We start from the raw sequence: 24,073 nt of genomic DNA on the forward strand, positions 1-24,073 counted from the left end.
TAACACCTGTCAATAACAACAATGTACCTCCTCCTCCCCCTCCCCCTAACCATACTAACCAGTTTCACCTCCCCATCAATAACATCACCCTGCCCCCCTTACCCCAACTTCCATTAACAACCCCCCACCCTCCCCCATCAGATCTCTCTCTCTGCTCTTCTGTGTCCACAGTTGCCATCACCACAGAAGATGTGAGGAGGGAGTTCAGTCGACTACGACCGGGAAAAGCTGCAGGACCGGACGGACTCAGCCCCAGAGTACTCAGGGACTGCGCCACACAGCTGTGTGGGGTCTTCCAGCACATCTTCTCCCTGAGTCTGAGCCTGATGACTGTCCCTGCCCTGTGGAAGACAACATGCCTTGTTCCTGTGCCCAAGACCAAACATCCAAGCACACACAGCGACTACAGACCAGTTGCTCTGACTTCACATGTGATGAAGTCTCTGGAGAGGCTGGTCCTGAAACACCTGCGTGCTGTTGTGGAACCATCGCTGGACCCCCTGCAGTTTGCTTACCAGCCCCGTATTGGAGTGGAGGACGCCATCATCTACCTGCTGCACAGAGCACACACCTACTTGGAGGAGGCAGGTAACACTGTTAGAATCATGTTCTTTGATTTTTCCAGTGCGTTTAACACCGTGCAGCCTGCCCTTTTGAATAGGAAGCTCCTGGACATGCAGGTAGAGACCCCACTGGTCACCTGGATCACTAACTATCTTACAGGTCGACCACAATTTGTGAGGCTGAGGAACACCGTCTCGGACACGATAGTGAGCAGCACGGGGGCACCCCAGGGCACGGTACTGTCTCCATTCCTGTTCACACTCTATACATCGGACTTCAGACACTGCTCACAGTCCTGCCACCTGCAGAAGTTCTCGGATGACTCTGCCATTGTGGGCTGTACCAGCAGAGGTCGGGAGGTGGAGTATATGAGTGTGGTGGACAGCTTTGTGGAGTGGTGCGGACAGAACCACCTGCAGCTGAATGTCACAAAGACAAGAGAGCTGGTGGTGGACTTCAGGAAGCACCAGACACTCCCTAACCCGGTCAGCATCAAGGGTACCAATGTGGACATTGTGGACAGCTACAAATACCTGGGTGTCCACATTGACCACAAACTGGACTGGTCCACAAACGCAGAGGCAATATACAGGAAGGGACAGAGTCGCCTGTATCTACTGAGGAGACTCAGGTCCTTTAACGTCTGCCAGACCATGCTGCAGATGTTTTACCACTCGGTGGTCTCCAGCGTCATCTTCTACGCTGTAGTGTGCTGGGGCAGCAGGATGAAGGCGGCCGACACCAACAGACTCAACAAGCTCATTAGGAAGGCTGGCTCGGTGCTGGGAGTGGAGCTGGAGTCTGTGGTGGAGGTGACGGAGAGGAGGATACTGAGGAAACTCCTCAGTATTCGTAACAACACGTCTCACCCCCTGCACGACACACTGCTGTCCTACAGGAGCACATTCAGTGGTAGACTGAGACTACCGAGGAGCAGCACAGAACGCCACAGGAGGTCCTTCCTGCCAGTGGCCATCAGACTGTATAACTCCTCCCCTTTCTGTAGGGAGAAGCGCTAGATAATCATGTCAGGCATCACTGTCATTCCTATATTATGTTTACTTAGCACCTTACATCTCCATATTGTATCCATGTATCATATATTGTGCTCATACCGCGTACTGTACTCTTTTTGGATTATAGTGACACTTATACTCTGTACTTAACTGCATTTAATGTAACTTAATACCTCTGGCACAAGAATTTCCTTCGGGATTAATAAAGTTTTATCTTATCTATCTTATCTTATCTTATCTAAAATCATAATGTAGGAAATTTGAGAGGAGGACCTGAGTGCTGTATTTATTAGAGCTCAGCTACTGTTGGTTGCTATTGGTCATAAACACATCCTGACTGGATGTCTTTAAAGAAGACATGGTGTGTGGGTGGTGAGAGAGCTTTGATTGGCAATGCTCAGAGACAATAATCGTTGAATAATTTGTACAGTGATGCAGCCAAAATGACCAACGTGCTATTGGAAATTTTTATTTAACTTGCTCAGCAGCTGATTAAAGTACACATGTATTTAAATATTTTAACTAATATTTGAAGCACATGTTAACTCACTGGATTGTGACATCCACTGTGCATCCACTGAGCTTCTTGATATAACAAAGGCCAGCCGGGTCTCTGGCAGTTTCTTGGAATGGGTGCAATTTCTACAATGCTAACCTACCCTGTGCAAGAAAAATGACAGAAATACTTTTTCCATTTCCAACAGAATTACACAGCTGCAGTGCACCTAGGAGAAGGCAGTCGTTTCACACTGCAGTAGAGTGGTGGAAAGTGAAGCTGCAGAGGTCAGGGTGAATGATGGTGCATATATATATATTTGTGCCATGTTTTTGTCTGCAAGTGAAGTTTTCTTCTTCTTTTCTTTTTCAAACCTTGCAAAGTTTTCTTTTGTTAGCTGTAGAAATATTGCACCTTATTCATGAACCATTTTGTTGTAAAGACGTGTCAGCTTTACACACTTAGAGTATATTTGACAGTGGGAGTTCATTCCTGCTTCTCTTATGAGACCGTTTTGTTGCACTGAGGCTGCCTCTCTTGGACTCAGGGAAGCTGTCACAGTACAGAACGGCCTGTTCCCAGGTGCAGTCATATCAAGGCTCGCACAGGACAGCGATGTTTGAACACCCTAATCCTCAGCCTTCATTCTTCCCCCAACTTCAATAGCTGCCGCTGTTGCCACTTCCCCCACAACAACTGCCTCTGTAATGTTTTGCACACAAACCCAAAGAGGGGCCCGAGCTGCGAGAATCATTTGTTACACCTTCAAAGAGGAGCCGATCCTGCTTGATGATGAAACACTGTTTAGACCCATCTCTTTGAAGAGTGTTACATACAATACATGAACTGTGCAAACATGCTCTGTACGCAACAACCCCTATCCACACGCAGATGTGGTCATACATACAGAGCGAGTACAGTCCATTTTGCAGGAACTTTCATATCAATCCAAAAAGGAAAGGGCAGGGTTCTCACCCTATCAGAATAACAGAGTCTGCTGACCTTTTTAAGTGACTGAAAGATACGCTAAGGTAAAGTAAACAGGGGTTTGCTTGCAGCATCATGGCAGGCTGTATTGATCCCTGTTCTCAGAAAAGGTCATGCACTTGAGAGGTGATTGTTATTAGATAAGCAAAAAAAAAAACAGACTGTGAACTTTTTCCACAGAAAGACAATAATATTTAATTGTGTTAACTCAGTTTTATTTAAAGAACCGGGGCGGTCCATTTTTATTTCATGCCTATCATTGCATGGTACAATACTTCAGCTCGGCTTTGACTGGACATCTGTGCTGAATCAGCAGTACAGTTGTGTATGGCAGGTCATTAGCTAACGAGGGCCATTCCAACGTCTGCTAAATACCTAATAACTGCAGTCAGAGGGAAGGCAGCCAGAGAGGGAGAGCTGTCTCACTGTGATGCTCTTTAAATCTGTAATTGCTTTTTTTTGTGATCAGGTCAGGCTTTCATTGAAAATGTATTTGGGTGGCTGATCTCCCTCAAAAAAAAAAAATAAAAAAATAAAACAACTATGTGTCATCAATCTCTCTATCTCCCTGTCAACGTTATTCTTTCATCTCGTCTTTTGGGAACTGGAGCTCCAAAAACATGAATAATTCATGACTACTAAATTGTTCAATAGGCATGTACAAATATGTCATGTTAAGCTGCATTTTCTCATTCCTCAGGCCTGTTCCAGGTTTCTGCTAAAGTGTTTGGATGAGCCAATCACAGTAATAAAGCACTTGGATTACATCCAATTACACCCAATTCCTTTTAGTTAATCTAACTTCTTGTTTTAAGATGATGCTTTGATTGACAGCTGCCTCACGCTCAGCTGTGCTGTTTGTTGTTTGCTTGTCCTCATTTCTACCTTAGATGATTTCAGGCTCTTACAGCCGAGATGACAGCAAGCAAATCAAACCTGAATTCTGAGCATCTGCTCAGAAAGTCACAAGTGACATCACAGATCAACAGCATCCCTATTTTCCTTATGTGTAAGACATGAAATGTATTCTGATGCCAGATGTGAACAGCTGTTTGTCTCAACTGGATCTGAACAGAATCTGGATACAAGACGCGAGAAAGCTTCAGAAGCCGCCATCTTAATCCCAAGACTTCTGCTGTCTGCTTAAAGGCACTAATCATCATGCACCGCACCTACTACCATGAGGCATTATACAGTTCAAAAGCCATGCAGTTTTTGAAAGCCATGCTGTTTTTGATGTTTTACACACATGCACAGGGTGTAAAACATCTTAGGAAAACATATAATAACAGGTGATTCAGTGCAGTTACCGGCACCTTAATGATCACGATAATCCTAATGCTCACTTCCAAGCTGTTTTTTTCCTTTTTATACACATCAACTGTACATTTGGATTGAAACCTATTTCAAATGTGACAAGTGTATTCTACAACAAGTGTCAAAATGTCGGCAAGTGTTGTATGTGAAATCATTCTTTGAGGGACAGAGGGTGGAAACTGATTATTAAAAATAAACCTGAGTGCTGCAAGCAGGCACATTTTACCCATTATATTAAACTGAATGACAGGCAGCACAAAAAAAGGTCTTTCACTCATGGAGCAGCTGACAAGCATCAACAGTGATGATGACGATGATGATGATGATGATGATAATGAAAGTGGAACGATTTATTCCTTCAATGTGTTTTCATTCCTCTACATGTTTACTATGTATGGAATATTGATTTAGACAAAATATGACAAGATAATGACCCTCTACACTGCAGTTTGGCTGTGCGTGGGTGTGTGTGTTTGCTTCTTGCTAATCTCTGTGTTCTGTTCACCAGACTGCCACTAAGATAGATAGGAGCCCATCAAACATTGATGAATGCCACTCTCTGCCTGCTGCTCCACTCATTTGCATCTCTGTCCCTGGCACTGATTTCCAGCTCTGTTTCTTGCAGAGGGGATTTTAATACACAAATACACGTCAATTAAAGTCTGTGTTTTAGACCACACGCAGGTGCACATACACACACACACAGGAACATAGTTCCTTATTACAATAACAATGCTGTTAGGGCTGCTTCTATGTCCTAAGGGCAGATTATTTGCCACCGAAGCACTTTTCCTATTTTCCTCCCAGTCAGCCTGTGTGGAGAGGCAGAACTGATGTCCATCTCACACTGTCAGTTTCATGCACATGATGCACCATGAGGTTGCATCTTTGTCTTGGCCCTGAATGTTTGTAATTCTGGAAGTCAACAACCATCCAGTTAATGTGGAAGTAACCGCAATGATAGGTCGCTAAGCCCCGCCTCACTTAGCTGCCGTTGCTGTACAATTGACTCCATTTTTGGCACAGTGCAGGCTGTGTGCAGTAATAATGACAATAGACAGCACAAACAAACCCCCCATTACTTGCTGAAATTTGTATTATACAGTTGACATATTTTAAAAACCAGCAGAAATATTTTACATTTTTACCTTATAACAGAGTACAATCAAATGTTGGGCAAAGTGCTCATGTCTTTAGATGTGCACACATTTTGGCCTTCATTATATGTTTATTCCTGCTGTGAAACATGGAGATCTAAGGGGATTTACCCTTTTAGAGCCAGCCTTAAGTGGCCACGCAGGTAACTGCAGCCAACTCCATAATGTGACTGTTGGCTGTGTTCACATAACAAGCCGCATTGTTTTATGCATGTTGTCACATTTATAATTACAAACATCTTTCATCATACTTATGAACATTTTTGTCCTCTAAAACCTCTAAAACACCTGAGCACATTAATTCTCTCACATGTCTGTTTCATTAACAACAATCTGTCAAATGTGGTTCATATTGGGAGAAATGGAAATTAGAGCGACTGCAGCACATGTTTGTAAGTGCTCCAGAGGATGCCAAACAGTTGAGATGTATGTCAGAAGAACAGGAAGACGAAAACAAAAAAGACTGTTGGTCTTTGCTGTTTTGGGAGCTACAAAAAGCCACATGGACTGTGGATTGTTTTTATTCATGTTGCATGGACAGCATGCTAAAAAATGTCCTCAAGTGACTCAAGTTGGAGTCAAAAATTGTGATCAGACCCAATTTCTTCAGGTCTGTGTGGACTGTGAATGTAGCCTCATAGACCCTGACCAAGTGTCCATATGTGATGTAACTATTATGCAGATATCTGGCTCAACTGGAAACAATGATGAAAATGATGGTGGCGATTATTTAAACCTGTTCTGATAAAATAGAAAATACATGTACACACATAAATTTATGCCTTTTTATTTAGGTGTTGACAAGTGCCATTTAAAGGTAGGGTAGGAGATTTCATTCTGATGCACTTTTTGTTAAATTAGTGTAACTTCTCTTTACAATCCGATAGCAACCAATTAGTTCGGCAGTTTCGCTTTAAAACAAAGAATATTAAGCATCTGTGAAAGTTATAAAACGCTAATAACATCAGCCAATCCACCGGGTGGACCTTGGTTGTCACTCTCTTCCAGAGAGGTACGTGCATGATGGCCGAAGTCACAGACCGCAGCTCGTCTTCAGGTAATGCACGTTCATGTGATTGGAGGCGTAGCTTCGGGGTGAGCTCCGAGAGAAAGGGGCGTGTGTTTACTTTCGAAATCTGGCTGACTCTCACTGAGTTTTCAAAATCTCCTACCCTACCTTTAAAATAACAATGTGATTGCAGTGCTATAACACAAAAAGGTACAATGTCTTTAAAAATCAGCATCCTCGTTAGTGAGTAAAAATTAGGTGGATTTTTGTGCTGTGTACCTTTCTGCAGGTATCTCTCGCTCCGAAGCTGTTTTTTTTTTTTTTGATCTGCAGTTTCAGGCCCCACAACATGCACAACGTTTGTTAGTTGTTCCTCGGTGCTCATCTTTTCTTCCTCTGTTCTCCTCTCACCCCGACTGGTCGAGTCAGGCAGCCACCCACTGTGAGTCTGAGCCTTTTTAGTGGATTCTTCCTGTTGAAAGGGAGTTTTTCATCCCCACTTGCACATGCTCAAGGGGAATTATTATGTTTCTTTATTACCGTATGTTTCTCTCTATGACAATACAGTCTTCACCCTGCTATGTAAAGTGCCCAGATAACTGTGTTATGATTTTCCACTGTGTAAATAAACCTGAGTTAAATCGAAATGAAAGTGACCCACAGTTTCGGGTTACATGTAACAAGGAACTGGTAATTCACAGATTTGAGTAGGACACCTATAATTACACCATTAATTTGTACCTGCTGTGAAATAGGATATGGTCTGAACATTGTGGGTTTGCCACAGATGTGATTACTCAAAACATTGTCTGCGGGTGACGACCAAGCGCCCATCCTCTTCTGTGATAGTGCCAGGGATGTGCGTGCTTTATTCCAGCACACAGCGGTTTTGTGAGGAAAAATGATAGAAACTTTGGTCCCCTTTTAGGTCTTTTTATTCACTCCCAAGAGGGATTTGACATCCCCCAAATCTTAGGATTAGGAAGCAGCGTGAGGGCCTCAGGGCATTCTCTAAGCTGTCTAAATCTGAGGCGCGATATGGCTCCTATTAGATAAGCAAATGTGTATGTAAATACATAAAACATGACTGCCACTGTGATTGGCTTGGTTTTTGTACAAAGGATGCGACTGAAGAGCGAGGCGGCGTCTTGTGGAGCCTGTATGAATACAGTAAGTACTAATGTTTTTTTTATTATTATTATTTGGAATTGTCTGTTTTGTGAGCACCAGTTTGTTCATGGAAAATTGTGGGCTGGGCGACAGTGAAAGGCGACATGATCCTCAGGGGTTCAAAGCACTCCCGATCCTCTGAAAGTCCTCTGCTGTAAATGAACACGCAGCATTTGGTGTTTGTTGTTCTGAGTGGCTTGTTGACGAGCGAAACTGTCATTGTGAGGGAGAAAATTTCTGACTTGTTAGGCATCTGTTTCTTGCTGATACATACAAATTCTCAACTTTTTGTAGGAATGAGAAATTATCTGGTCTCTAAGGGTGGAAGATGACTAATGTGCACTCACATAAAGTGAAGCATGGTGTCATTTTAATGTGCAGCAAACAAGGAGATGGAGGTTTCTCTACAAACACAAGCCTCCATTACAAGGCCCTACTAATCCATCCTTGCAAATCCATGTCCAAAATGTGCCTTTTGTGTATAATCCCGACACAATTTATGTGGGATTAGGATTTAGCAAAGGAAAAAAAATGACTGGTGGAATCAAAAATATGAGTGTTGTGTTAAATTTGTTGTTTATCCCCCCACTGCCTTAATATAGTAAATCACATCAAAGGGACGTCCTCTCAAAGGAGGGGGTCTTCTTTAGAGATATTTGAACCAAAATCCGTATGTTGATATGCTCCTTATGTGTTACAATAACATATGCACTGCAAAAACAGTGAGTTAGTCTGCCTGTAATAGCAGATTATATTACATTGGCCTATATCATAACACTTCTGTCCAGCTTCAGCTGCAGCTCTGCTCTAAGGATGGTAAGCAGTCATTATATGTTTAGCGCTCCTCAAAGAAATGATCTTTCCTAGCCATCTGCTCCACCAGTCAGTCAATCAGTACACCAGAGTGCATACTGTCTGAAGGAACCAAGGTAAGGTGCTTTAAGTGGAAAAAAATGTCCCAGTGCATCAGAGCTGCATGATTAAACAGGCAGAATGACAATACCTACTCTGATAAGCTTAATGGAATAGTTCGACATATTGGAAATTCCACTTTCTTGCCTTCTGGTTAAGAGTTGCAGGTGAAAATAGATACTGCTCTGTTATGTATAAAAGAAAGGTTGGCAGCCAGCGAGTTCAGCTTAGCTTGCAGACTGGCTACCTCTTTTTTGGAAAAATCCTAATAACATGTCACAAATGACATTGGTTTTGTTTTGTTTCAGTACAGATTAAACTGGAATTACCGCCTCATACCTATATGCCTCCGCCTACCAGCTGAGGTGGCGGAGGAACACAGGGCCTCACAGTAGATCAATTCAACAATACAACAGTTTCAAGGTGGGTGCTTGAGATTAGTGTCACCAATTTAGCATTTAAATATATTCACAACCCCCTGCTGTTCCTAAGATACACTGCTGAATAATGGCCAGAGAAGAATCACATTGTTGACATAAAGCTGACCTTTCTCCTTTTAGGAATACTCAGCACTTAATAAGAGTTTTCTCAGTGTGTGTGAATCAGTGGGCGGGTCTGAACCGATTCATATTGTACTTTGCTTTATTGTCATTTATTAAGATGAAGAGCATGTATAAAAGCTATACTATTAGTTCACTAGGTTGAGTTGTCAGGTCTTGCAACACTGTGCTGCTGAGACAGACGTGTCTCAAACAACATTTATTTTCCTTGATTTATTTGAAAAATAACATTTTGATGTTAGAAAATGGGTCCAAAGAATCAATGAATGTGAACTTGTCCCCCTCCCCCCATTCACACAGCCTGTTGATTGTGGCTCTGTTATGGTTTATTCTGGCTCACTGTGCTGTGTGAAATGCACAGAGGAGGAACAGCAGAGTATTTTATTGCACCTGTGCTGGTGTCAAAGGTGACAGAGGCAGACCGATAACTGTGTGAATAGGGGAAATGCCAGCAGTGCGTTTCATTGAAGACAACTGACATGAGGAATACCTCAGATTGTGCAATTGTTTATTCATTTTAAGTTTGTGTTAATGACCAACAGGAGAGCGAAGACAGAAAAATGGGCTTTATACCACAATCTGTGTGAAAATAGGGTGGTCACTAGCCTCCCTGCAGGGTCAGGACAGTGTAGAAGTTCATGTGACACAGATATATATGGGATGACATCCCAGTGACCTTTGACCCCAAACAGTTCATCATTAGGTCTAAGAAATCTGTGCCAACTTTAAAGACATTTCCATCATGACAATCCTAAAATGACCTGTTGCATTCAGGATAATGGGATGTAGTGTAGTGAACAGGTGTATAGACGAACAACCCAAAAACAGAAATCTTGCATTCACAGCTGCCACTTAATACAGCAGCGTTATATCATGCAAACCAGTGACAGTGATTTGGAGTAATATTCCTAGTTAAGCTAGCCAGGCTAGACTGCACACCCCAGCTGCACATTTATCTTCCAGTCATATTGGTACCAATCTTATCATACAATTTAATTTATCTGTGAGCCGGTCTGTGGTATTTCCATATAAAGCCAGGCTGACTGTTTACTATATATCAGAGTGCTATTCTCTCCAATCTAACGCCCAGAATGTTGTTCGCAGGGTTAATAAGCCTGTTTACAATACCTTTTGAATGCACAACTGTGATCCACTGTGGGGACATCTCTAGGGGGGGCATATTATTTAGATTACGAACCCGTGAATAACAATAGAGCTTCAGAATGCAACACGATCTAAGGCGAACAAAGAGTCTATAAGCAAGAAAAAAGGGTACATTGATTTCCCTAAGGACCAGACCAACTCCTGGCCTTGCACACAGAAAGAATTGCACTAATCTATTTCGCACATTTGACTTTATTTTTCATGTCCATGGTCTCTTAAAGCTACAATGCCAATAAATAATGCAGCAGTGTTAACCCTCCAAACAGGTTGCTCCAGAAATAGCACTGTGTTACTGTAGTGTCATTTTGTCTGTAATTACGGAAGCTTCTTCAACCAAAGAGCTTTGTTAAGATAATCTCCTGCCTTGCTTGAGGCAGCAGAAGACTTTCTTTTCAGAGCGCAGCGGTTTTGTCTACAGCTTTAGGGGAAATGTCAATTGTTTATTATTATTTTCCATAAATGTGTTTTTTTTCATTAAATCAGGTACATTGTTTTAGAGTAATGCCTAATCCTTCCCTATTGTGCAGTGTGCTCATTTTGAGATCATGCAGCCTCTTGTTGTGTAAAGGGTCATCTCAAAAACATTGGCACAGGCTCTGGGAGGGTCACTGCCTTTTACTTGAGGACACTTCAGCAGGATGGATATTGAATTATTCTAATCTCTCCTACAGTTAAGCTCTGCCTGAGGATTCAGATTGTACACCGATTGGGTGGTGGAAGAAACAGATACCTGGGTGCTACATTGCTGGAGGCACACTACAAATCATCTGTATCTTTTCCTGATCTCTATCCAGTTTCAAGTTGCAGGGAACATACAGCTTAAGACATTAGTCACAGGGAAAGTGGAAGTTACTCACTCAGCAAGCCGGTCTGTGCCTGTTTCCAACTTCTCCATACAAGACGAGAACAATCTGTAGCACATTAGTATGATTTTAGGAGGAAATTGAGCCTGCAGTGGGTTGCAGGGAGGGGGGTGGGGACACGCAGCATTCTGTAAACTCTGCTGTAATGAGGCATCCAGACTGAAGGCTGAGTTGTAGTGCTTATCACACCAGTAGGGCACAGGATGCAGAGATGTGAGTCAGTCATCAAGCTTTCACAGTGTAGGCAGGGATAAGGAAGACAGACAGAAAGAAAATGAGAAAGAAAGAAAGATGCACAAGTCACTGGAGGTGTGTGTGTGTGTGTGTGAGAGAGAGAGAGTTTGTCCTCTTGGCTGTAAGCCAGCTGCAACATTCAGTTACTCATAACGCCCTTCCCTGCTTAGGTTAGCACAGACCTTTTAGTGCATCTTTGGAGATACATAATTCCCTCCCCTGTGTCTACTTATTTCCACTTTATCTGTAAGACTCTCTGTTGTGTTGATTTAGGTTGTTATTAAAGGGGTAAAGGAGTCCCCCTTGTGCTAACACTATACATCCATAAGGTCTATAAGGCACTAGGACCTGACCCCCAGCAGCCAGGACTGCAAACACTTGGTGAGATCAAAGCACTGGAAGCAGCCCTGGGCATCACCTGACCTGAATTCAATTAAAGCTTTACAGGCAGATCAGAGGAGAGGCTACAGGAGAAAAAAAAACACGTTTCAGAAAACCAGCATTGTCTAGGACAAAACTGAGGGAGGGAGCAGTAAAGGGAGGAGAGATGAAACATTGCACACTTGCGCTCTGACACATGAGCTCAATCTTTCTCCTTCCCTTACTCTTAACACACACACACATATGCATGCACACCAAGCCGCCGATAGGTCTCGTTCGTTTACTCAGCCTGTGGGCATATGTGACTTTAATGAGCCAGTGCTGAATGGACATTAGGCAGAGATTCTCACGCTGCAGCGCCCCAGCTCCTCAACAGCCCCCTCTCTCTCTCCGCTCTGGCATTTTTTGGCAGCCACTTCACAGCATGGTGTCGAGTTCAGTTGTAAACCACATGTTCGAGGATCCGAATGAAGACATTTGCCTCTCTGAAATGCATTCAGTGACCACAATTAAATCAGGATTTCACTAAGGTCATTAAGAACACATCTAATACATGGAATAAGGCAGAGCTGATTAGATTAAATGCTTTGAAGTGGTTGCCGTCATTGTGGGTAGAATAATCACAACCACGCAGAGCAGTGCATGCAAAGAATGAGAGAGGAATCTGTGAGCCGTTTCTCAGGCTGGAAGTGTCATGGTCACATCCTGGATGCCTTCAAGGAGATCTGATGTCCCTGTTTCAAACTCACCAGTGAGAGTGAAGTGCATGGCAGGACTCCTACATGTTTTAAATGTGAGAAATGCATCAACAGAAGGGGTATTGTCCTCATACTTATTGCACACATTGATATTAATTATGCTGTAATTGAAGTTACTTATTTACTTGTGTGATGTCACTTTTGTTATGCAGATTTATCTGTGTAGCATTTACGGTGCGTATTTACGCTCTTGTGGGTAATTTTGGTTCCTACATGTTGTTTACGGTGGGACAGGTTTGAGTGACGGTCGGCATGGAAAGTGTGTTCATGGGGGGAAAGTTGAACCGCCGTCCTGCCTTGTTGGTGTTTAGTAAGATTCAGTTTAGGAGACGCGCCCACAGCCTAGAGAGAGTCTGAACAACCAGAAATCAGTACGTGAATCTGCGTGACAAATCAATGGATGAGCAGAAATCCCAAAGAAAAACACAGCTAAAGGCGAAGAATCACAGACTTCATTTTCACCGTCAGTCGTGGATGTGATTTCCTCTCACCCCCCCCCCCCCCCGTAGTCATGTTAGTTTTCAGAGGGAGGCATCAGTAGTCAGGGAAACCATGCCTTTGCCATTCATTTTCTCTTTACTGGTGTCCTTTTCAGCGCTCTTGTCAGAATTGCCATATTTCCGGTTTCACCTGAAGGCAGCAACAGTATACCACTCCACCTGAGCCGCTGTGGAGGAGAGAGGAGCGAGGCGGACCTTAACCCGCAGCACTACTGTATCCACGCCACCATGTGCGACGACTCTGAACGGATCGGAAGTATAAAGGCTCTGAACGTGTGAGGAACTGTGGAGGAATAAAGTGACGGATACACACGAACAAAAGAAGCCTCACTCATCCGAAAGATGCTCGCAAAGAATCTTTACCAACAAGGATTTATGTGAAGAGAAGTTTAGAGCGGCAGCCCCCCAGCTGGTCCGGTGAGTAGCCTTCAACAATTTCAGAAAACATTTTAAAAAACCAAGCGACTTCTAAAACTTTTCACTGACTTGGAGAATCTTTTTTTGAGAAAAGAAAAGTGAGTGTTTATGTGCCAAATGAACGAATACGCACGCTTTTGCGCAGGTACCTGCAGCACACATAGACACGCACACTCATACATAGGAGCAATACATGATGACAAGTTGTCAAGCTGCGTGCAGCACACAGGCTTTCTGCAGGCGCACCAGCTGGATCGCTGCAGTCCGAGCAAGAGCAGTGAGACAGCGCCATCAATCGCATAGCAGCCACACTCCTGCGTGCGCGCACAGGGAAAGGCAGTAAGTGCAAGAGCTTTGGTCTGAGAAGCATGTCGGGATGACTGCGTGAGGAAGAGGAGGAGGAGGAGGAGGAGGGTTGATGGGATCAGCGCTTTCCTATCGAATGCACCATCAGTCATCATCACTGCTGGTCACTTTTATTTTCAGCCCAATCCAGGATATTAAAAAAAAAACACACTAACATTAGTAAGAATAATGAAAGGATCATCTTAAGAACTGGTGTTACATTACAAAAAACATGCATTTGCAAGTACTATGACCTATTTACTGATGTACCTATTTATCATCATCAGAGAATCAATTTTATTTGGAAAAATCCACATTTTTATGCTGACAACAAAATGGTGACGTGGATACATTTCTCAGCACACCAAGGATGAATTATTGTCTAATTGTTTATTATAAGGCAGGAGGCCGTGCACAAAAGTAACCTGTCAATGTAGCTTTGTGTGTCCATTTGAGCAGCACAAGGGCACTGTTATAGGTTCTAGCTTACTGTCATGACAATATGGAGAAAAAAGTCTTATTCAGTGCGTTCAAAAGCTTTAATGGATAAATATTTCAAATAGTGCCTAATAAGCATCACACAAAACATGTTGAGGCTTTGGAACTTTTAGGAACTATCAGAATATTAAACACTGTTAAGTAGCAGCCGCTAAATTTAAATATACCAAAGTATTATTTATTAGTTATTTATTATTATATTTATTAGTGGACAAAATGACTCCATAAGTAAATACAAGGCAGCCGCAGTAAATCACGGTGCCCTGGTCCTGGTGGGTTCACGGCGGAAAGGTTTTATCCTGCTGCCACTCGGTAAGTAGATCCGGACTGTGCGCAGCGCGGAGAGATACCATGCAGCTCCAGCAGTGTGGGAGAGAAAGGGAGACAGTGAGGGAGAGGAGAGGCTGCCTGCTGGTGGCAGATGGAGTAACGGAGCGGAGAGAAGTCCACGTATTACCATGCCGACATTTGGACTACATAAACCACATGCAAAACCTCCCAATCTATGAGATTAATAATAGAAGAGGTATGTGAAGTGTTATTTTGTTTGCGCTCTCGGGGCTTTTTCTTATTCAAAGTCGCATCTCTAACGTGTAAAAAAAAAGTTGAGAGAGGTTACGTCTGCTATTGTGAGCTGTGAAAGAAACCAGCTTTCTCTGGAGAAGTTTAGCTTCAACAAAACAGAAGGTTGAATGTCGCTTTTGATAGTTGGGATATGTAGTTTATTGTAGGAGTAGTTTGCGCTTTATTTCGGTTTCATTGTGGAAGAGGTGCGCGGTGCTTTTTCCAAGCAAATCTCTGCTGAGCGCACGGCTGCCATCGTTTCAAGAAGTGAATGGCTGTGGATGGGGGGATGGGGTCAGAGGAATGAGACAGTCTCGAAGCAAACTAACTTATTTTCTCGAGAAGTGTAACTTTTTTCATATCGAAAACGAGTCACTGTTTTGTGGTTGCAGAGAAAAATGCATTAGCAAATGCTAAATCTTTTTGTCTTTAACGCGATAAAAAGTTTGAAGTTTTCTCTCTCTTATTAACCCTACATGAAACCGTAATAACTAAACCCTGCTCGGGTCATTCTGACACGCCAAAAGTAAATAGTGTAGGTTTTGTACAAAGTGCTTTCGCGCAGACAGCAGCGTCTCGTTTTTATTTGTCTTTGTACGGAGTCAGAGACGCTGTAAAGCGGCTGTAAACGAATGAATCTGCCATTTGAAAGCATTTCCACAGTCATCTCTCGGCTTCAAACCTGATTGTACTAAAGGAAGCTTAATGTTTGTTTTTCTGTACACTGTTATTGGGTATTATCCTACTCCAGCAGTAATGTGGTTTTTATTTCAGATATTCCTGATGGATGGTCAGAAATATCAATTATTCCATTTTCCATATTAGAGAAAAATACAAAATATATGGATTTCAACTTGGAAATAGAAGATTTATTGAACTCATTTGATTATGTTTTAGTGAAAAGAGGTTGGGAAGTGCCTGCACATAGCATCTGGCATTGTGCAGACATGGGAGCAGTGCAGGCTTAGATCTTGTCACCTGACTGGCTGCTCAGCTTCATCTTATTTCCACACGGAGCCTGTTTAGCCATTTATCAGCCTAGCCATCACTTGTCATGACATTTAAAGGAGTTTGGGAACGTGCACAGCGAAGGAAAGAAGAAGGTTTTCAGCCCTTTGGCTGTTTTCCCAGTTTCCTCGGGGAGGGTGTGATAATGGCAAATGATGACTTAGTGCAGTTAGTGTTCTATTTTTACTTGATTAATTGTAATCTTTGTTAATGTCATCTACTAAATGTTTGTTATGACACTAAACGTCCAAATTGCTTTTTTGTCCCCAGGTGGTTCTGTGAAGATCACGGTACGATAATGGGGAAGCACTTGGTTCCACTGCTTGTGCTGCTCCTGCAGCTCATCTGTTGCTGTGCAGGGAACCAAAGGATGGTGAGAGCCACCTCCATGCAATTCACCCACTCTGTTTACAACGCCACCATATATGAGAACTCTGCTGCTAAGACTTACTTAGAGAGTCACACCAAGATGGGGATCTATGTGTCAGACCCAGCATGGGAGATACGGTACAAAATCATCTCTGGAGACAATGAGAACTTATTCAAAGCAGAGGACTACCTGCTGGGAGATTTCAGTTTTTTGCGAATAAGGACCAAAGGAGGCAGCACTGCCATTCTGAACCGAGAGGTTAAAGATCACTACATGCTGACTGTTAAAGCGTCAGAGAGGAGCACCAACTTAGAGTGTCGCACTAGAGTGAAGGTGCAGGTACTGGACACCAATGATCTGAGGCCTCTCTTCTCACCAACTTCCTATAGCATCTCTCTGCCAGAGAACACAGCCATACGCACAAGTGTGGCCAAGGTCACTGCGACGGATGCAGATATCGGTACGAATGGAGAATACTACTACAGTTTCCGAGAGTGGACGGACATGTTTGCAGTTCATCCTACAAGTGGTGTGGTGACACTGACTGGCAAACTAGACTACTCTGAGACTAAGCTGTATGAGTTGGAGATCCTTGCAGTAGACAGAGGGATGAAGCTGTACGGCAGCAGCGGTTTTAGTAGCATGGCCAAACTTACAGTGCGGGTGGAGCAGGCAAATGAGCATGCACCTGTAATTACTGCAGTAACCTTGGCTCCCTCCAATGTGGACCATGACCCCACGTATGCCATTGTGACGGTGGAGGACAACGACCAGGGACCAAACGGAGAGATAGCCTCACTGAGCATTGTTGCTGGTGACCCTCTTCAGCAGTTCAAGGCTGTTAGAACAAGCCCCGGGAGCAAGGAGTATAAAATTAAAGCAGTGAAAGATGTAGACTGGGATAGCCAGCCTTTTGGCTACAACCTTACTTTACAGGCAAAGGACAAAGGCAGCCCCCCTCAGTTTTCATCTGCTAAATTGGTTCATGTCACTTCTGCACAGTTCAAAGTGGGCCCTCCTGCATTTGAAAAGGCAGTTTACCAAGTCAATCTGAGTGAATTTGCCCCTCTAAACACACCTGTCACTATGGTAACAGCGGTGCCAACGTATCCTCAGCTAAAATACGCTTTTAGGCACAAATCTGAAAAGAACAGATTTACTATCAATCCAGATACTGGCTTAATCAGCACTGCAGGACCAATCAATGCCGATGTTACATCTCAGTTCGAGCTAGATGTCACCACCACTGACAAAAAAGCAGTGACAAAAGTGATTGTTAATGTGATTGATGTAAATAACAATGCACCAGAGTTCCAGCAGACATCTTACAAGGCCAGTGTTGATGAAAACGTACCCATAGGGACCAGTGTGGTAACGGTTAAAGCCACTGATCTGGACAAAGGAGAGAATGGCTATGTGACCTACAGCATTACCAATCTGAGTCCCCAGCCATTTGTCATCGATTACTTTTCTGGTGCCATCAGTACCTCAGAGGTCCTAGATTATGAGCTCATGCCTAGGATTTACAACCTCAAAGTCAGGGCATCAGATTGGGGATCCCCTTTCCGGAGGGAGGTGGAAGCATCAGTCACCATAACATTAAATAATCTGAATGACAATAAACCCTTGTTTGAAAATGTAGACTGTGAAGTAACCGTGCCAAGAGATCATGGTGTGGGAGAGCAGATCACAACAGCGTCTGCAATAGATGCTGATGAACTACAGCTAGTGCGGTACAGTATTAAAGCTGGAAATGATCTCGATCTGTTTGAACTGAATCCAAGCTCTGGAGTGCTTTCACTGAAACACCCGCTGACTGAGGGAGAGGCAGCTAAAGTGTCCTTTCATAGTTTACAGATCATTGCAACCGACGGCGAACATGAGACTCGGCCAATGTTCATGAACATAACTGTCATCACGGCACGCAAGCCTGTCCAGTTAAAATGTGTTGAAACCGGTGTCGCTACCATGTTGGCTGAAAAGCTACTTCAAGGCAGCAAAATCCACACGCAAACTGAGCCAGATGACAACTTTATGGACATTCACTCTGTCAATCGTTACAGTCCTCAGTTTTCAGAGTCATTCCCAAGTGTTATTGAGGTAAAAGAGGACCTCCCTGTTGGAGCCCGGATTGTCCATTTAAGTGCTACAGACTCAGACAGTGGCTTCAATGGGAAACTGGTGTATGTCATTTCAGGAGGAGACACAGAAAGTCGCTTTATAGTAGACATGGAAACCGGTTGGCTTTTAATTTACTCTCCTCTAGACCGGGAAACATCAGACCACTACACACTCAATATTACAGTCTATGACCTTGGAATACCACAGAAATCCTCATCTCGTCTCTTGGATGTTAAAATCTTAGACACCAACGATAACAGCCCTCAGTTCTTACAAGATTCTTATTTGGTTGAAATAAGTGAGAGCACACCTGTCGGGACAGACGTTATCCAAGTGGATTCAACAGACAAGGATCAAGGTGAAAATGGTGTTGTCAGGTATTCAATATTGGGAGGCACTGATCATTTCACCATCAATGAGGTAACCGGTGTGGTGACTGTGACAAAGCCGCTGGATCGCGAACTCCATCCATTTTACCTCTTAAAGATCTCTGCACGTGACCAGGCCGTGAACGAGCCTCAGTTAGTGTCCACGGTGCAGCTTAAAATGACCCTGGAAGATGTGAACGATAATCCACCTAAATTTGTTCCTCCCAATTACCGCGTGAAGGTGCGGGAGGACCTTCCTATTGGTACTGTAATTATGTGGCTGGAGGCTCATGACCCAGACCTTGGACCTTCCAGTCAGGTACGATACAGCCTCATTGATAATGGAGATGGAAACTTTGAAGTAGACAAACTCAGCGGTGCTCTTCGGATTGTTCAGAATCTAGATTATGAGACAAAACAGGTATATAATCTAACAGCAAAAGCTAAAGACAAAGGGAAGCCCATATCTCTGTCTTCAACCTGCTTCATTGAGGTGGACGTGGTGGATGTAAATGAGAATCTCTACAGGCCTTTGTTCCGATCATTTGTGGAAAAAGGATTTATAAAAGAGGACGCCATCATTGGGACTTCTGTGATGACTGTAACAGCTGAAGATGAAGACAGAGGACAAGATGGAGAGATTCGATACTCCATACGAGATGGCTCTGGCCTTGGGATATTTTCCATCGATGAGGAAACTGGTGAGTGTCTTCATTCAGTAGATTCATAAGAAGCTCATGTTAATTACTGACATAAGCCATTCATCCCATTGAAAGACTTGAAAAGGGGAAGTTTAATGCAGCTTCAGTTTATTCAGTCATGTTCCACTGCATGGAACAATGAGGTAAGGGATTCTTCTAAGAGATGGGGGAAGTTCCTGATTCCAGTCATTTTTCTTCTTTGGGAGAACTGATGGCAGGAACAGTGGGACCAGCTGTCTCTCGACCTGTGTAGACATTCCTGAGTAGTTACTGTAGTACAAAGTATTTTTAAGTGACTTCTCTTTTTCCTCACTCCTTTGTGAAATTGTTTTACTTTAGTTACATTTTCAGTGTTGCAGTGAAGGAAAAAAGACCTGGCTGTGGGTTTCTCTTCTTATGTTGCAGAAAATATGTTAATACTTGCCCAGCTGCCCGGAATGATTTCAACAGCTGACTCAAATTAGCTCAAAATAAGCAGTCTGGAATTCTAGGAGGTCCTGGACCAAACCTAGCAATCACCTGAGTTGTATGTTTTGGGCCTGGCTCTGTGCCCTCCTTTTTAAACTTGGTAACCACATCCTCGGGCGGCTTAATGCGACTTTTCCCCCATTTGAAATTAATTTTTTCTCCCTGTAATACATAATTAATGTCTGAATGAGGCAGTGAAACTTAATGCATAATACATTGATTTCTCTTGGCACGTGTAACCTCAGAAGTTCGTATCTACATAAGAAAGCTAAAAAATGTGATTTATCAGGCTGCTGCTGAGTTTAACCGTTGTAAGAACAGTTTCTATCTTTAGGTTGATGGTGTTTATTAAGAACCAGATATATGTGAATTATTCAGCAGGTTGACAGAAAGTCTCCTCAGTGAACCTTTTGGGAAATACTTTCTCCTTTGCCTGGTAAATTTAGCATGAAGAGAGGAGCCTTTATGAAGAATGCAACCTCCAGGGCTGTTTGTCAGCTGTGGTGTGTTTGTGATTGTTTTTGTGGTAGTGGTTGAATATTTGATTTGTAATAAGATTTAGTTTTATGAGGACAACTGCTGGAGAATTTAACGCCCGAACTTGTTGCAGAACTGGTGTTTGGAAAGATAATTACAAAGGAGAAGTTGTCACACATGCATGACATTGTTGTAGCGTACAGTCTAATACCAATTACTTGATTGGGATTAAATGCTTATGACCCATCTTGTGCTGTAGCACTGTGAATGAAAACTAAAATGTTATGCAAAGCGGCCAGAACCCCACTCATTCTACATCCAAAAAAATCTTCTTTGGTTGTACTAATGTTCTTTTAAAAGCAGGCAGTTTGGCAGAGCATGATAGAAAAAAGGCTGTTAAACAAGGCTGAATATTTCAGACTTGTTAAATCTTACATGAAGAAACTGTGGACCTCAACATTTAATTTTTATTGCCAATAAGACATGCCTGTTTACTTAAGACTTTTTTTTACAGTGACTGTACTTAGGATATTTTGGTCAGATGCACTTCTTTGTGAAGTCCTGATGTCTCTCCTAATCTTGATTTAATTTGTGTCTCTGACTTAGTTTAAAAAAGAAAAGAGCATATTTGTTAGAATTTCCACATAGTGCAGTATGTGTTAATGCTAAAATACTGCCTAGTCCTGTATTACTGTATTAGTCAGATAGAGCACATTCATGCCTGCAACTGGCATCCAACTCCAAATCCTGTGTAGTGCACAGATTCTGGGAGCCTGGCACTTAATCCCAGAGGCCTATATTAAGTGATTATCAGAAGGTGCAATGATAATATTGTCCTGGGCTGGGTCCTGTTATTATGGATTTCATCTGAGGTCAGTAGACAACTAAATACAGCCAAGGTGGTAATGCCCCTCCTATGATTTCACTAGATGAAGGGTGTGGTTTGTTAACTTACCATATGCGTGTAGAATATTATGCCTCCAAAAGGAAATATAAGCACTGGTACACACCCCATTATATAGTCAGGGCTGCAGCTGCATGTTGTGAATTTTACCCAGAATGCTTTAAAATGGTTTAAAATTAGAAAACAAATGAAAAAGTGGCCTGAGGAAAACTGCCAGGAGCCACACACCTCCACTTGTGAAATTTGTTTTTCACAGAGGGAAGGAGCCTTTTGCCAGATTTAATTAATGATTCTAACCTTTGTGTTTAAGAAAACAACATTCTGTTCATTGTACATTGTCTTTATTGCATGGTTTTTTTATCACTTCTTCAGCTATTCTTAAGTCCACCTTAAGTGACTAATGATGACAGTAATGCATGTCTCTGTGCAAAGAACTATGCTGCGTTGTGGCTGATGCAAGTGAGTGAATTCTGTTGGGTAGGAGTAGCGAACAAATCTGAGCAAAGGATGAGTTGGCAGGACATAACAGGCAGACCATGCATGCTACCCACTTGACAAACTCTGCAACCAACAAACAAGCTATTTGTTTGAAACACAGCAATTAAATTAAAAAGTGGTGTCCATTATTGCTGTTTATTGAACACCATCCTTTTCTCATTTACATCGACCTCCAAGTGAAAGAAACCCTCTTATACAAGTCTTCTTGTGCAGTTATGGCTCCTTCCTGTCAGACTGCTCAGGGAGTCCATGGCAACTGTTTGTTCAGACATTCTCTGTATTATTAAAAGCTCTGTGGTCACTGGATCCGTGCCACCTTAATTTAAACGTACTCTTATCAAGAGTGCTTTCTGGGATCTTTCCCATGCTGTAGACCAAATTTACCATCCCTTGCTTTAATTGGTAATTTTTACTATGATTATTGAGTATGTATTAGCTTTTTGGTTATTTTTAACTTAACTTTGAGAAAAACTATATATACATCTTAAGTCTGTGAGAGGGTTACTACACCATTTTGCTGGGAAGGAAGCATACGAGTTCCTTGTAAAGGCTTTTGTGCTGCAAATGGCTGGCTACTGTTTTACATTTTGAGGCACTAGAGGTCAACCGATATGGGTTTTCAAGGGCAGATGGCAATTTTGAGTGTGCACGATGTAGTGTGCACGATGTAGTGTGTCTCTTTTTCCTCTTTAAAAGGCTTTGCAGCTACTGCTCTAAAGGCTTGACCCACACACTCACACCCCAAGGTGTTGCTCAACTCACAGTATAGCTATACAGTAATCCAGTAGAGCACTACATACTGTATGTGGGTCAGTGCTTGAGAAAGTTGTGAGGATTAAAACTCCTCAAATTTCACATTCCTTACCAAATGAATGCAGCCAAAGAAGCATGTTCCTTTATGGAGTCAACTACTTCTGCACCTATTAAGGGTAAAAATATTGAAATACTAATTATATTAAGACAAATAAACACACAAACACTATAGCAGCGATAGTAGATCAGAGGTGAAAAATGCACATGAACCCCATCTGAGGACAACTTTGTGCGTTTGTTTGTACAGACTAGCAGTAAAACGTTGCTTATCATGATGAAGTGAATCAAGTCTCCACTACTCAAAGTACACCTGACTCAACCTGACACACCTTCTGTTAGGGAACAGTCAGCACATGCAAAAGGGAAGGGACTTTTTTATTGCCTGTGAGTAATCATCTTTTTATTTTCCTCTGTCTGGAGTTAAGAGATTATTCAGACCAGGAAGTTATGTCCTAATTGTTTAAAAGCCCTGGTACAAAGATGTAGAAAGAAAGCACTCCACCACTTTAAATGAACAGTTTAATTTTACACTGCAGGATGCATTATTGTGAGGTGAAAATCATCTTGAATTGAAGGATGTGGGGTTAAGTGGCTAGCATTACTCTGCAGTTAAGTCAGTCCTTGGCACAATAAGGTGTTAAGAAATTAGCTCAAGAATAGATGGTTTGTTCAACATTTGTTGATATCCAAATTTCCTCAACTAGTTGTAATAGCCTGCAAATTCTATGAGCAGCAGCCTTTTCTACTAATAGGGTGTTTGTACTGTATTTGTTAACCTAAACATGTTAACATTGCTACAATTATGTGTGTGTGTCACACCAAATGCTTCTGGTGTGGCCCTTTTATGACACGTTGTAGCCATATAATTAAATAGCCTTGAATTCTGTGTATAGACACAGAGTGCTTAGAGAAGCAGGAGGCTTTTTTGTACTTATTGCTCTGTGATATTGTTGCATGCCCTTTTTTTGGTTTTGTTGCTACAGTTCCAAAAAGGAAGGAATAACTGAAAGTTGTGCTTTTGTAATGTGGATGATGGTTACAGCTGCACAGAGCATGCCTTGTCTTCAAAGTAGGCTGTATCTCACCTTAAAGTGAAATTAAGCCTGTATACAAGGTGACCAGAGAGACGCAGATGCTGATTTTATAATGTATGCATTGCCCTTTCTTGTTGAATAAAATATGCATTGCCCTTTCACTTGAAGCTGTTTGCAGCCTTTGCTGTGAAAGTGTTCTTTGTGAGAGCAAATGAAAAAATGTGATGCATAATAACATAAGTCCTGTTTCCACTAAAAATTGCCAATCCTTTCTTCCACTTCGGACATCTTCATGTTAAAGCAAACAGATACAGATGCTCATTGTTTTTTATGGTCCGTCCTTTTGGCATCACTTGTAGTTTAAAAAGTGGAAACTGTTGCCCTGTGTTGCTAATTTAC

The 24,073-nt window shown here is 42.5% G+C and overlaps 1 protein-coding gene across 4 annotated transcripts in view; it reads left to right on the top strand.

Annotated features, from left to right (window-relative positions):
• Positions 1 to 13,183: 13,183 nt before the first annotated feature.
• Positions 13,184 to 24,073, top strand: part of fat1a (FAT atypical cadherin 1a) — a 69,097-nt gene continuing 58,207 nt past the window's right edge. For 3 of the 4 annotated variants that reach the window (XM_028415536.1, XM_028415509.1, XM_028415526.1), the window contains exons 1-2: positions 14,742 to 14,874; positions 16,191 to 19,480. In XM_028415536.1, coding sequence (XP_028271337.1) covers positions 16,219 to 19,480 — 3,262 coding nt within the window. In that variant the 5' untranslated portion in view covers positions 14,742 to 14,874; positions 16,191 to 16,218. Of the gene's footprint in view, positions 13,506 to 14,741; positions 14,875 to 16,190; positions 19,481 to 24,073 lie in introns of those variants that run through there. The other variant, XM_028415517.1, reaches the window with a different exon arrangement.

Source organism: Parambassis ranga, chromosome 1, assembly GCF_900634625.1.
Source record: "Parambassis ranga chromosome 1, fParRan2.1, whole genome shotgun sequence".
NCBI lineage: Eukaryota > Metazoa > Chordata > Actinopteri > Ambassidae > Parambassis > Parambassis ranga.